Source organism: Myxocyprinus asiaticus, chromosome 32 (assembly GCF_019703515.2).
Source record: "Myxocyprinus asiaticus isolate MX2 ecotype Aquarium Trade chromosome 32, UBuf_Myxa_2, whole genome shotgun sequence".
In the NCBI taxonomy this organism is placed as follows: Eukaryota; Metazoa; Chordata; class Actinopteri; order Cypriniformes; family Catostomidae; genus Myxocyprinus; species Myxocyprinus asiaticus.
In genome coordinates, this window is record NC_059375.1 from 40456850 (window position 1) to 40471707 (window position 14858).

Consider the following 14858-nt stretch of genomic DNA (forward strand, 5'->3'; position numbering starts at 1 on the left):
TATAATTTTTGAAGGGGGGGGGGGGCAAGGGGCAACCAATAATCCTCTCAGCATTCCGAACTGTCCTTTGTAGTCTTCTGATGTCTGATTTTGTAGCTGAACCAAACCAGACAGTTATTGAAGTGCAGAGGACAGACTCAGTGACCGCTGAGTAAAACTGTATCAGCAGTGCCTGTGGCAGGTTGAATTTCCTCAGCTGTCGAAGGAAGTACAACCTCTGCTGGGCCTTTTTCACAATGGAGTCAATGTGTGTCTCCCACTTCAGGTCATGTGAGATGGTAGTGCCCAGGAACCTGATTGACTCCACTGCTGCCACAGTGCTGTTTAGAATGGTGAGGGGGGTCAGTGTTGGGGTGTTCCTCCTAAAGTCCACAATCATCTCCACCGTTTTGAGCATGTTCAGCTCAAGGTTGTTTTGACTGCACCAGACAGCCAGCTGTTCAACCTCCCTTCTGTATGCAGACTCATCGTCATCTCGGATGAGGCCGATGACAGTGGCGTCATCTGCAAACTTCAGGAGCTTGACAGAGGGGCCCTTGGCGATGCAGTCATTGGTGTAGAGGGAGAAGAGTAGTGGGGAGAGCCCCTATCCCTGGGGGACACCAGTGCTGATTGTACAGGTGCTGGAAGTGAGTTCCCCTGTCTCACAAGCTGCTGCCTGTCTGTCAGAAAGCTGGTAATCCACTGACAGATAGACGTGGGAACAGAGAGCTGGTGTAATTTATTCTGGAGTATAGCTGGGATGATGGTGTTGAAAGCCGAACTGAAGTCCACAAAAAGGATCCTTGCATATGTCTCTGGTCTGTCCAGATGTTGTAGGATATGATGCAATCCCATGTTGACTGCATCATCCACAGACCTGTTTGCTCGATAAGCAAATTGAAGGGGATCTAGTAAGGGTCCAGTGATGTTCTTCAGGTGGGCCAACACCAGTCTCTCAAATTATTTCATGACCACAGACATCAGGGTGACAGGTCTGTAGTCATTAAGTCCTGTGATTTTTGGTTTCTTTAGGACAGGAATAATGATTTTTAATGAGCGTTTGAAGCAGCATGGGACTTCACACTGCTCCAGTGATCTATTGAAGATCTGTGTGAAGATGGGGGCCAGATGGTTAGCACAGGATCGAAGACATGCTGGTGAGACGCCATCTGGGCCTGAAGCTTTCCTCGTCTTTTATTTCCGAAAGACGCGGCTCACATCATCTTCACAGATCTTAAGTGCAGGTTGAGTAGCAGGAGGGGGGAGGAGGGGGGGTTGCAGGAGGTGTTGGTGTTTGTGTGAAGTGAAGGTCAGAGTGGGTGTGGGGTGTGAGATTGGGCCTTTCAAATCTGCAGTAGAACACATTCAGGTTGTCAGCCAGTTGTTGGTCCACCACAGGGTTGGGGGCAGGAGTCCTGTAATTCGTAAGTTGTTTCATGCCACTCCACACTGATGCAGGGTCGTTAGGTGAAAACTTGTTTTTCAGCTTCTCGGAGTATCTTCTTTTAGCCACTCTGATTTCCTTGTTCAGTGTGTTCCTGGCCTGATTGTACAAGACTTTATCCCAATCCCTGTAAGCATCCTCTTTGGCCTGACGAAGCTGCCTGTGCTCTGCTGTAAACCACGGTTTGTCATTGTTGAACTTTAAATAAGTCCTAGTAGGAATGCACATATCCTCACATAAACTGATATATGATGTAACAGTATATGTGAGCTCGTCCAGGTCTGTGGCTGCAGCCTCAAAAACACTCCAATCTGTGCAATCGAAGCAGGCTTGTAGTTCCCCCTCTGCTTCATTGGTCCATCTCTTTACAGTCCTTACTACTGGCTTGGTTGATTTTAATTTCTGCCTGTAGGTTGGAAGAAGATGAACCAGACAGTGATCAGAGAGTCCCAAAGCTGCTCTAGGGACAGAGCGATATGCATCCTTTATTGTTGTGTAGCAATGATCCAGTATGTTCCTATCTCTGGTGGGGGCATGTAATGTGCTGTTTGTATTTGGGCAGTTCACGTGTGATATTTTCTTTTTTAAAATCCCCAAGAATAATAATAATTGAGTCCGGGTATTGTTGTTCTGTGTCTGATTTGATCAGCCAGCTGTTGCAGCGCCGCATTCAAACACGTGTTTGGCGCGATATACACACTCACCAGAATAAACTAGGAAAACTCCCGCGGCAAGTAGAACAGCTTACAGTTAATAAAGATCGCTTCCAATTTAGCACATCCTCTTTAACGTTGTTACATCTGTACACCAACTTTCATTGATGTAAAAGCATGTTCCACCGCCTCTCGTTTTCCCCATTAACTCCGCGATGCGATCCGCTCTGAACAGCTGAAAGCCCGGCAGATGTAACGCGCTGTCCGGAATGGCTTCACTCAGCCAGGTGTCTGTGAAGCACAAGGAAGCACAAGGAAGCAGAGGTTGAAAAGTCCTTGTTTGTGCGGGTGAGGAGATGTTGTTCGTCCTTTTTGTTAGGAAGAGAGCGGAGATTCACTAGATGAATGCTCGGCAGTGTTGTTCAAAAGCCCCGCAGACGGAGTTTGACCAGCACACTGGCTCGTCTTCCTCGCCTGCATCTCCTGAACAACAAAGCTGCGCCTCCAACTAAAATGTCTAGCAAAATGTCTGAATATTCAAAAACCGGAAAAAGACTGTCTGGTATAAGCTGTCGAATGTTCAGTAGTTCGTCTCTGACTGGAAAAAGATTACTAAACACAGGACAAACAAACAAAAACAACAAAACAATAGGAGCGCTCCACACCGAGGCAGCCATCCGGGGCGCCATCATGATGTACATGTACAATATGCATGTTAACTTGATTTTAGTCTGATAAAATCGCTTGCTAACATTGTCTGTGTAAAGTTATATCCAATTTTACCGCTTCGCTGCCATGATGGCATAATGCTGTAAACACTTAAACCCTAAAACGACTGTAAAAATGACGATTTAAGCAATTTTACAGATCAAATAATGCAGAAGTTTTAACAGAAGAATTCATGTAAGTGCTTTTATAAAATAATAAGCTTCACATTTCTGTGTTTTAACTTTCCAAAAATTGGCCCCATTCACTTCCATTGTAAGTGCCTCACCATAACCTTGATGTTTGCTTCTTTTTTATTTTTTTATTTATTATTTTTGTGGTAATCAACATGATGCCACAAATGCTGTCGATTGAGCTTAACTTGGATTGAACCTGGAATATTCCTTTGATAAGTTCATGGTACCTAATGCACTAACTAATGATAACAAATAGAACTTTACTGTAAATTGTTACTGATTTGTTTAATATTTTTGGTGTCTACATAATTCCCATCATAGTTTATATTTCATAGTTTTAATGACTTTACTATTGTTGTAAAATGTGGACTTAGATATGAACATTAGAATTGGTATTGTCATATTAATTACTCTAAAGCTCATAAATGTTATTCCCTAACTTTATCAAACAGTAAAACCAGAGCTCTCTGCTGTCACTGGTTGATTTCTTGCTGATCAAATACACGTCGTTCACATTTGATATTTTGGACTCTAATATAAATGCCATGACAACATGAGCAGCTGTCCGTGACTGCAGAGATTATTGCTTTATGACTTTACTGCCCTCCTGGTGATGAGTGTCATTATATGAGCTCATCTGTGATCAGTTTCCCCCACCCAACTACAAACCTTTGCCTTTACAGGAGTACAACTGAAACTGGCTTTAGATCAGTAACAAAGTGCAACCTATATCAGCATCATTTATTACTCTACCACCCACCAACCCTTCACCCCATCGCAAGTTCTTCCTTTTCCCAGCCGCAAACATTTGGAATCACATGTGTTGTTCTGTGTGACGAGCTGAAGATCATTTTGTGTGGAAAATATTTTGGAAAACTTCACAGCAAAGAACCTAAAACCCCCAGTTATACAGAGACAATGCCGTCCACAGAAAAGCTACTGCATTTCTTGTCAAGTGCATTTGTAAGTGCAGCCGGTGTGGCTGTTTTGGGTTATGGGATGTCTACAAATTGGGCTGAATCCACTCTCAGCTGCTCACCCATTACAAGTGATTTATTCAATGGGACTGCCAAGCTCAAAATCCGTCTTTTTAATGGCACTGAGGAAAAAAATTCCTGCCCGAGGTTTGATCAATTTGGAGAATCTGTTCAAGGTAAGTTGTATATGTTTGGCTTCAGATAAAATCATTTCGATTTTTGTCATGCTGGATTGTGCAGTTTTACATCTTAAACTGTGAATTCATGCTGTGGTCTCTCAGGAATCATATCAGACAAATTACAATAATTTAAATTCAAGTTTAAAACGTCAAAGGCATTTTTGGATTTACTGTAGATTTCAATGAATTATGTAAACAGTGGCCCTAAAAACGATTTAAATACGTAAGCCACACTTAAAAATGTATGAATGTCGTTGCATTAGAAAACAAAATAGTGGCATTACCCCCTAAAAATGGTCTGTTTGCAATGATACAACAACAGATACAGTATTCTGTCAAGTGGCAGTAAAAAAAGAAAGAAAGAAAAAAGCTAACGTGAGCACATTTTAAATGCAAAATATTTCAGAAAATGAAGTTTGCACTGCAAAATGTTATATTGTTTTAAATGATCAAATAATAGATATACTGTTCAAAAGGAAAACAAATGGCATTTGCACACTTTATGGTTGTCAAATGTTAGTGGCACATGTTCATAGATAATGTATTGAATGACCAGACTGATCTCACAGTGAAACTGAAAACAGTGGGTTGACTTTTCTTTAGCTAAAATCGGTCTGTGCTTACCGAAATTCGAAACACTGCCACCAGTGGCCAAAGTGGTAAGCGTTGTTGGGCTTATGGGTGTGTGTGAGCTCCATTTTCCGTGTTTAAAGTCCACAGGGGGGCACCAAAAGCGAGTTGTCAAACGAGTTGTTTTCAGCTGTACAGGCTGTAACACAGTGAAGAGGAATGCGTATTTTAAAAACTGAACCCCCCCATCCCAAACCCCAAACCTAAACATAACCATCAGTGGAGTAAAAATGTACAGTAATGTTGAAAAGGAAAAATGCAACTTCTGCATCATGCTCGTCACTGATTATGCAAACACACTTCCTGGTTTTAACACGAGATCCAAACCCAGCTCACACAACACATTCCGGTCGCACCACAGGGGAAGGTTAACATGCTGGAGCCAATGCAAAAATCAGATCCTAGGGTACCGGAACTCTTGGAAACAACATCGATTTTCCCATGTGTGGTTACTCTGCTAGTACACCTGTGTGAACTTAAGGTGAACTGACAACATATACACTCAAAAACGTATTTTAGCCTATTTTTAAGATTTACGCATTCAATTTCATTAAATTCCATCAAATTGAACTGTGCAATGTTTTACAAAATTAAATTGATAAATATATTTTTTTATTTTAGTGTATCTACTAAAATCCCTGTTGAGATCAGTTGATTAAAAGTCATTGCAAAAATGGCTCAGAAAAGAGAAGTTATTTCTGAGAAAAGCTCTAGCAGCATTTGTTTGCACATGCCACTTATGGCTTGATATTTTGTTTTCTTGTGCAGTGACAGTCAGACATGTTTAAGTGTTGCTTAAATGTTCAAATACATTTTGAGGACACCGTATACAAAATTAACACCAATAAGCACAATAAAAGGTAATGAAATAGCCACTGAAATAGCTAACAAGCTGAAAATGGTCAACTTACGGTGACCTTTTTCAGGAACTTGGGCTGCCATTCAGTCAAAATCACACAAGAAATTATGTTGCTGGAATTGTCATGGGTTATGCAAATGTGCACTTTTTACTCATCTGTCACAATACATGCCTATTCTCTCTCTCTCTCTCTCTCTCTCTCTCTCTCTCTCTCTCTCTCTGGTTCTTAGTGTTTCAGCGTCTCATATCAGTAGGTGGAGCTCCAATTATCCTGCATGGTCTGGTTGTGGCCCTGTTGGTAGTGGCTCTTTTGGGGTCTGCAGGCAGTATTCTTGTCACTCTGTATAACAGCTTCAGTAATCCATATCAGACCTATATGGGACCAATAGGGCTGTACGCATGCAGTGGACTCAGTGGTAAGAAAACAGACACACACGCATACACACACACCCACGTTTGTTTCGCTATATTGATAGACTCCATTGATTTCATGGCTGGCAAGTGATATTTTCTATCCCCTAACCGTAAACCTGACCTTCACAGGAATTTAAGCACATTATTTAAAGATAAACATGATTAGGCTGAATAATGAGCCATTTTTTACTAGTGAGGTTTACTATGTCAATGCGGTCATTTTTGATAAATCATAAACTTGTGAGGTTGGGCCTTGCAAAAATATAGCCAAACCTGAGCACACATGCACACACACACACACACACACACACACGCGTGTGTTATAATTGTCAATGACAATAACTAAATTGAAACGTTGTTGAATAAAAATAAAAACATAATTGGAAAAAAAATGAAACTGAACTAAAATAAATTTTCATAACTTAACCCCATTTCCTAACCAGTGTTCAAATTGAGTTAGAGCTCTTGGGGGGGTCCCCTTACACCGACCCAAAATTTGGCCTTTTTCTCTCTTCTTACTGCTGTTATCCAGCGCTATTTTTACCTTCTTTTGCAAAGCTGTGAAAGTGCAAACGTTGATTTTTTCTTTTGCTGTTGGGGCAAAGGGGTAAGCAAATGTTTTATTTGCTGTGGTCCCCCATTCACCACCATTCACATTTATTTAACTATGACGACTTCCACTTCTAACATGTAGTGTTAGATAAATACCGGCAAAACAACCTGCATATTAACCATGTGCATATTACTTAACCTCTAGCAATGGTTTAGTTCTAAGATTGAAGATGATTTTATGTTAGTAATTTAGGTGTACCAACAATCATAAATCAAAGAAGAGTTATATCTTGCCATTACTGAGAGGTAAAAATGAGGATCTACTGTCTGTAAATTCCTTCAGAAAACACCAGGGGACCCTCCTCCTCCCCAAGTAAATTTTTTTGGGCCTTATGGAAATCCATTATCAAATGTAACAAAATAAATAAATGTTACAGTAATACAATAACTTTGACCCGCTAAAAATCCTGAAACTAGAATAAGAAATAAAATGAAATTAGAAAACACTGAAAAAAACTAAAACTAAACTATAAAGTGGAAACCAAAGAAAACTAAACTAAATTGAAAAATAATAACAATAATAATAATAATTTGACAAAATAACATTTTTAAAACTATAATAAGCCTGACAATCACACACACATCAGGAACTAATGGCATTTTTCCACTGCACGTTACGGTTCGACTCGACTCGACTCTGCTCGCTTTACTTTTCTGAGCTTGCTTTAGTGTCGACTCAACGTGGGTGGGATTATAGGCTGATCGTCACAGTTGCGCCACCTGTACTGCCGTGACATCATCTTAAACGCGACACAAACATTACTGACCATAAACAATAACACCACCGCTAGCTGTTAGCTGCTAGCTCATTGTGCTGCATTAAGCAGTTGTTGCATGGTGATTTTACACAAGTGTAACAGTTAAATTGGCCTGGTTGTTTTAGAAGCAAGATTTCCAGTAGCTGGTCAACTAAATAAAGTGAAGCTTTCAAGCAGAATATAGAGTTAACGTAACAAAACGTACTATCCTCATCGTGAACTCCAACAACGCCGAGTCCAGGGCACTCTCCCTCCCATTGCTCACCAGTCTATTGCCATAGATAGCATCCATTTGGTCGAACCACTTCCACTTTCTTCTGTTTCAACTACTCCGGCTGTTGTGGTCTTTGATGTTCTGTAGTCACTTTTAAGTTTTTTTTAACTTTTCCCTACATTGTTGGTAAGTCCGGTGGTAGCCGTGTGCGGCCAACAGCTGAGACACTTCCTGAAAGACTTTTTCGTTTCGCGTCATTTCATTAGTCGCTAACGAGAGGAACGTCTGCACCTCGATTATTGACCACGCCGTGGTTTTGCACACAGCCATTTCTTTGTACAATTTGAAAGTCGCGTGAACAAATGATATTGCTGTCGCTGTTGCTAACTTTAAAACTAGCGGGTTGATGTCCCATATCCAGTGACGCTGGTAGTGACGATTCTCTTTGACCAATCAGTGATCTGCAGGGTTTTGACGTCACATTTAGTATCGGCTCGGCTCGCTTGGAACCATGACCGAGGTGGTACTAAAAAAGTATCAGGTACCAGGTACTATCCACAGTGGAAAACCCCAAAAAAGCGAGCAGATTCGAGTCGAGTCGAGCTGTACCGTGCAGTGGAAAAGCCCAATAATAAGACATTTGAATCACATAGATTTTACTGTAGTCTTCTGCTATTATATGGTGGAGTCCAAAAGTCTGAGACCACTTTTGAAAATATATTTAGCAATATGTTGCCATTTAAAACAAATATCACAACTGATATTATCAGCATAAAAACTGGAGTGAAAAGTTCAACTGAAAATTAACATGAATTCTGAGAAAACTGTCCCCTATTTGCTGATGATCCAAAGAGCATCTTGTGAGCTTCAATAAAAGCCAGGAAATATGAAGCTTTGTACAAAAGAGTTAACATGGTCAAATTTGCTTACATTTGACCAAGAAATAGATCAGAATCTTACATATCTTACACGTCTTCTTTATTTTACATCATAACTTAAATAACCTTAAATTTACATTTTTAAAAATCCTAAAATCTTGGTTTATTTCCCTATTTAAATAAAAAAAAAAAAAAAATGTCAGAGTTCCAGTGTGGTCTTTTGCACTCCTCTTTATTTCAATAATATATCTATTTCATAGTGAACTGTGTACCCTCCCCTGCTCTATCTGTCTCTTCCCATGTCCAGCATGTGTGGCGACCCTAGCACTGATCCTGTATGTGCTGAACGTGTACCCGGTTCAGATGTTCCAGGCGCTTGTGTTTGCCAAAGCGGAAAACGTAAGGTTAAGGCAAGAGAAGACTGAACTGCTGGTGGGATTCTTCCTTCTGATACCGTACATCTGCGCCAACATGATCGCCATCCTGGTGGTCTTTCTGTACGTCCACACCGCACAGACACGCCGCAAAGTGCAGGAGAAACCCACAGAGGATACACCGCAAGATATCATGATGTTCTAACACTGCATCACAAACTCACAGCCATCAATTCCAATCCTGCTCAACTTCAAGTTAAGTTCATTATTTTGATACTGCCACATTAACTGCAAAGTGATTTGCAGCAATAATCTGAACTGAAATAGAATTTAACTATGGCCACAGAGTTGTAGTAGTTTCAGTGGCCCCAAAAAGTATTTGGACACTTAAACTCACACTGACTGTCATTGCATTACATAACGAAATATCAAACCAAGTGGCAGCTGCAAACAAATAATGCTAGAACTTTCTTTTTTTTTTACTTTGAAACAACTGGTTATTTTTAATGGATGTATGAAGTCACTTCCCCTCAAGTTTACATGATGGACATGTTCCATTAACATATGATGACCAGAAAGTGTCCAAAGAATTTTTGTCTTCATTTTGGACAGTATATCTACTGTTTTATAACTTTAACCTTAGAAAGTTGTTTTTTTTTTTTTTTAATGAAATGCTTTGCTTTAAGATAAACACTACTTGGTGAAATATTTTGTTATCTAATGCAATGACACTCATGCAGACCTTGTGTGGAGAATATACAAGCTCCAAATTCTTTTAAAGATGCTTCATAAATATAATTTATCTGTCTTTAATAAGACCTTAAAATCATATAAATGATGCATAACTGGTTATTAAGATATCATGTTCCTTCTCTTAATGCTTCTGGACTTTTTTTGCCATAAATATTTAGTCTTGCTGCTTATGCATAATTTTTTTATTAACAGAAAATATATGTCTGTTTTTTATAATAAACTGTTAAATATATTTGAATTGTGTTAATTCGTACATGCTACAAATAATTTGTAAATATTGCCTTAATTATTTATTACAATAATAAATCTTTTAGAATGCCAATGTGTGTGTGTGTGTGTGTGTGTGTGTGTATACAGTATATATATATATATATATATATATATATATATGTGTGTGTGTGTGTGTGTGTGTGTGTGTGTTTACAGTATATATATATATATATATATATATATATATATATATATATATGTGTGTGTGTGTGTGTGTGTGTGTGTGTTTACAGTATATATATATATATATATATATGTGTGTGTGTGTGTGTGTGTGTGTGTGTGTATACAGTATATATATATATATATATATATATATATATGTGTGTGTGTGTGTGTGTGTGTGTGTGTGTGTTTACAGTATATATATATATATATATATATATATGTGTGTGTGTGTGTGTGTGTGTGTGTGTGTGTGCGTGTTATTTAAGTTTCTGAAGTATTTTAGAAATAATTGGGAAGGTCTACAACATGAAATATTAAATTAATTGACTGATCAAATCTAAACTATCAATAAACTACATGGATAAATTATGAAATAAGAGCTGACAGGTCATTGTGAGTCATAATGTGACGTCATTTTCCAGAATTTACAGCATGAGCTGAGCTTTTGGACCCTGGGCTTGGTGAATTTATGATGTCATTATTAGATAAGACTTCCAAGGCGTGTGCTGGGCTTCAGCCAGCAGGGAGCACCAGGGGTGTGTTTATATTTCTGCTAAAAATTCAGCTCACTGCTGCCCTCTGTGTGCAATACAAGGTTTTACTCGCATTAGTTCAGCAAAAGGGCAAAGGTCAATCACAACAGACAATTAAGCTGTCAGATGTACTCAGTCACTAATTTTTTGTTTTGTTTATTTCTGCACAGATTCATTTATTTATTTAATTATTTATTTATGGAACAATATTCCTCTGTCCCACTTTACCAGTACTGCCAGAAAAAAATCTGGTATTTGTTCAAAAGGGGGTCATCAGAGGTTCTTCTTCCCAGTATTGACTATTTCTTTATTTTTGTTTTTGACTAAGCTAGGAGACATCCCTTTGTATAAAGGTATGATGACAGGTAATGTTGCATTTGGATCATAATTAAAAGTGCCACAACATGTAACATATCCAAAAGTGTCCCACTGTGCCCATATTCACCCTACTGTGTATCAAAACCTAAAAAACATTCAGTGTCATATTTATGTTATTTTAGTTAGTTTTGGAGTTATGAAAAAATATTTTAGTTTAGTTTAAGTTTTTTCCCCCAATCATTTCAGTTTTTGTATTTGTTTCAGTTAATGAAAATATTTTCATTTAGTTTTTGTTTTAGTTAACGATAATAACACTGCCACCAGGCAAAAATAAATGTAACTTAGTTTGATATTTTCTTATTAAATGGAATGACATTAATACAGTCATGTATGGTGAACTTAAAACAGTATTCAAGAAAAACATTCCCAAATGTTTATAATGTTTTATAAATGTCATTTATTTGTTTTTAACTTCTCTACAAGAACTTAAAAATCATATAAATGATGTATCAGATAATTGTTCCTTTTATTAAGAAAGTCTGATCGCTTAGAAATATAATAGCACATAATATCTCTTCTTAGAAAGTCAAATACTGTACATGTAAAGTGCATTTCAGGGAATTCTGACTAAACTCTCCTCCTCCAAATCATTAGAAATCTGAGCTGACGCCGCAGTCAAACTCAGCCTAGCTCTGAACTTAACCTGATTCAACATGTATAACCTCATCCACATTAGACTTTTTGACGTAACCTATCTTACACAACTATCAGCTGCTGTCACCCCCATCAACTCCAGCATCATCTTTATTCTATACTTTTTGTCAGGCTGTTTTAATAGGTCAAATACATACTTTACATTGAAGTAAAAAGTTTACAGTAAACTTTACGACTTTTCCTTATGTTATGAGAGCTGAATATATACAACATTTCAATTTGGTGTCTCGGAGTCCATCTGAGGTGTTTAAAAAAATTATAAATGTATTTAATACATTTTAACATGCTAAGTTTATTTTTGTATACACACTGTAGCAGCACAATCCTGCCACTTGTTTATTTTGATTAGCTTTATTGGATCTTTTATGATGTTTTCTTTTTCTTTTTTTTCTTGAGGGGCAAATTGACCCCAAATAGAAGCAATATTATTGGATAACAATCAATATCTGAAAAATGCATGTAAACTTTGTGAGAACAAGAGGGTTTAAGCTTCAATAATATGAAGATATTATATGTTTTATAGGTATATATTATATGTAGATATTATATACAAATGTAAATATCTATCTGTTGGGTTATGGGAGCATGCCAAACATTTTAAGGTGAAATAACAGCTAAAAACAAGGATTATTTCAACATTAATATTATAATTTTTACGCATAGAGCACTGGGATATCTGAGACACCAAAAATTAAGAAAGTAAAATCAGTTTCAACAGAATACGAGGATTAAAGCATCTCAGTGAACTAGAGACACAGTAAAGTTTCCAATGTGTCTTATGGTCAATGTGAAAAGCCGTTTACATTTTACTTCTGTAATGTGACGTATTTCCAATTAAAACATGATATTGGATAAGAAAAAAAATAAATATAGAGGGACTTTATCAATCTGGAATTGATTGGAACATGAAAAGTGGGCATTACATATCAGAACTGAGCCACACCTGAAAAGCCATTTGCCTGGATAACATTATATGATAGCCTGCGTGGCAAAGGAAAGTTGTTTCTGAGGAAGAGGAAGTTAATATAGTTTAATTATGAAGACAAAACAAATTGTTTTTAGACTGACATGCATTATGAATCCTTCATGATAACACCAGGAACTAACATTAAGAAAGCAAAACAGGGTAAATATTGATCAAGTTGACTTTCTTATTTTCTTTTTTTTAAACACAAGTTGTTTTTAATAAATCAAAGAAAAAAAATCTCTCTCTCTCTCTCTCTCTCTCTCTCTATATATATATATATATAATGTTGCAGAATGTTGGGAAAAGATAATTAAGACCCATAAATGACACTGATCAGAGATCAGGTGACATATGGGCATCTTTGTGAGGATTAGGTGGACGTTCACACGTGATGCTTCTCAAATGCTCTACTTCAAAGGGAATCTCTCAGGAGGGCATTTGGTATGCAAACACACTTTTGAATTATATCAGGAATGGAGGAAAATCTTCTTTCCTTTGTTCTATAGCTTTCTTTCTCTCTCTCTCTGTCTCTCTGAGCACACAGGCTCCTAAACTCAAAGTCACTTGAAGGGTGTGAAAGGATTAGGAAAAGACCCTCTGTAATGCTGAAACACAATTCCCCTCTAAAAATATAAACCTGTATCACAGAGCTCACACACACACACACACACACACGCACGCACGCACGCACACACACTCAAACCAACTAAAGGTAGCAAATAAACAAAACATTCTGAATTCATGATTTAATAATCAGGGACTGTTAAAACTTTTACTTCAGCTGCTCCTTTTAAATGTTAAGATCCTTCAGAAGGATCTGCAGAGTTACAGGTGCTACACACAGCCAGAAATAGCACAAAGTTAGGCGGACTTTCCCTTATTTTACTCTTATCATGAGTTCTTCTGGTGTTTTGGAATAAAAGTATCCATCCTACTTTCTCCATATGACCTCACTGTGAATGGACGGGCCAAGTTTCTGAACACCATTTTGGTGCTGTTCATTGGTGGAGTGTGTGTGAGGCCATGGGTATGATGTATGTATTGAGGAATATACTTTAGGTATCTATGGGGAATTCCATTTGCCACTCTGGGATAATGCTGCTTGCAACTGCTGGTCTTGGATCAGTTTTCCCAACTCAAATTCAAACCTTAATTACTAGTGAGAAGGGGAGAGCTGACTCTAGATCACTTGAGTGGCTGCTGTCTTCATTTCTGAAATAATTTTTAATTGTTTAAATAGTGTAATTCTTGCAATTCAAACATAGTTTTTAGATTATGGTTGCATTGAAAACTGATTCATAGTTGGCAACATTCCTTTTTAATTCTAATATACAGTATTGTGCGAACGTTTTAGGCACTTGTGAAAAATATTGCATAGTGAGGATGTCTTCAAAAATAATGACATAAATAGTTTTCATTTATCACTTAATATCATACAAAGACCAGTAAACATAAAAAAAGAGCTAAATCAATATTTGGTCTGACCACCTTTGCCTTTAAATAGCACCAATTCTCCTAGATACACCTGGACACAATTTTTCTTGGTTGTTGGGAGATAGGATGTTCCAAGCTTCTTGGAGAATTCGCCACAGTTCTTCTATCTATTTAGTCTGTCTCAATTGCTTCTGTCTCTTTATGTAATCCCAGACTGACTCGATGCTCATTGGGGGGCTCTGTGGAGGTCATGCCATTTGTTGCAGGGTTCCCTGTTCTTCTATTCTATTCCATTTGAACAAGGAATGTTTGGGAGTCTAAAATGTATATTTCCTATTAACACACTTAAGCTGAAGATATAAATAACCATCTTAAGACAAATGCTTTTGTGTAACATCTTACTGTATATGCATAAGACTTTTTCACAGTACTGTAAATCCATTATCATTTAAATTAATAAGCGTTTCAATCCAACTTGAAACAAGTTATGTATGACTTTGGTGAAGATAAATTAATTAGACCCTTTCCTTGAACTAGTGAAGAAAACTCTCTCCACTGGAACTTTCAAAACTTTTCTAGTCATCACTGCATGACATGATTATGATCGGTGTTGGGTGTAATCCAATTACAAAGTAATTATTTAATGTAGTGTAATTACTTTTAGTCAAAAAAGTAGTGTAATGCATTACATTTTAAATTCTTGTTATCAGATTACAGTTACTGACTTTCAGTTATTTTAATTGCTTTTAAGTACATTATAGACTTATACTTATTTCCATGGGCGGCTCCAGGGCTGGGCTACCGGGGCTTAAGCCACGAATGATT

General features: G+C 37.6%; 1 protein-coding gene across 1 annotated transcript; it reads left to right on the top strand.

Moving 5' to 3' along the window:
• The first annotated feature begins 3795 nt into the window (after positions 1-3795).
• Positions 3796-9759, top strand: LOC127423325 (clarin-3-like). Its single transcript, XM_051667523.1, has 3 exons — positions 3796-4134; positions 5857-6042; positions 8810-9759. Exons 1-3 carry the CDS (start codon positions 3900-3902, stop codon positions 9079-9081), a joined length of 693 nt encoding a protein of 230 aa, XP_051523483.1. The 5' UTR covers positions 3796-3899; the 3' UTR covers positions 9082-9759.
• The last annotated feature ends 5099 nt before the right edge of the window (positions 9760-14858 follow it).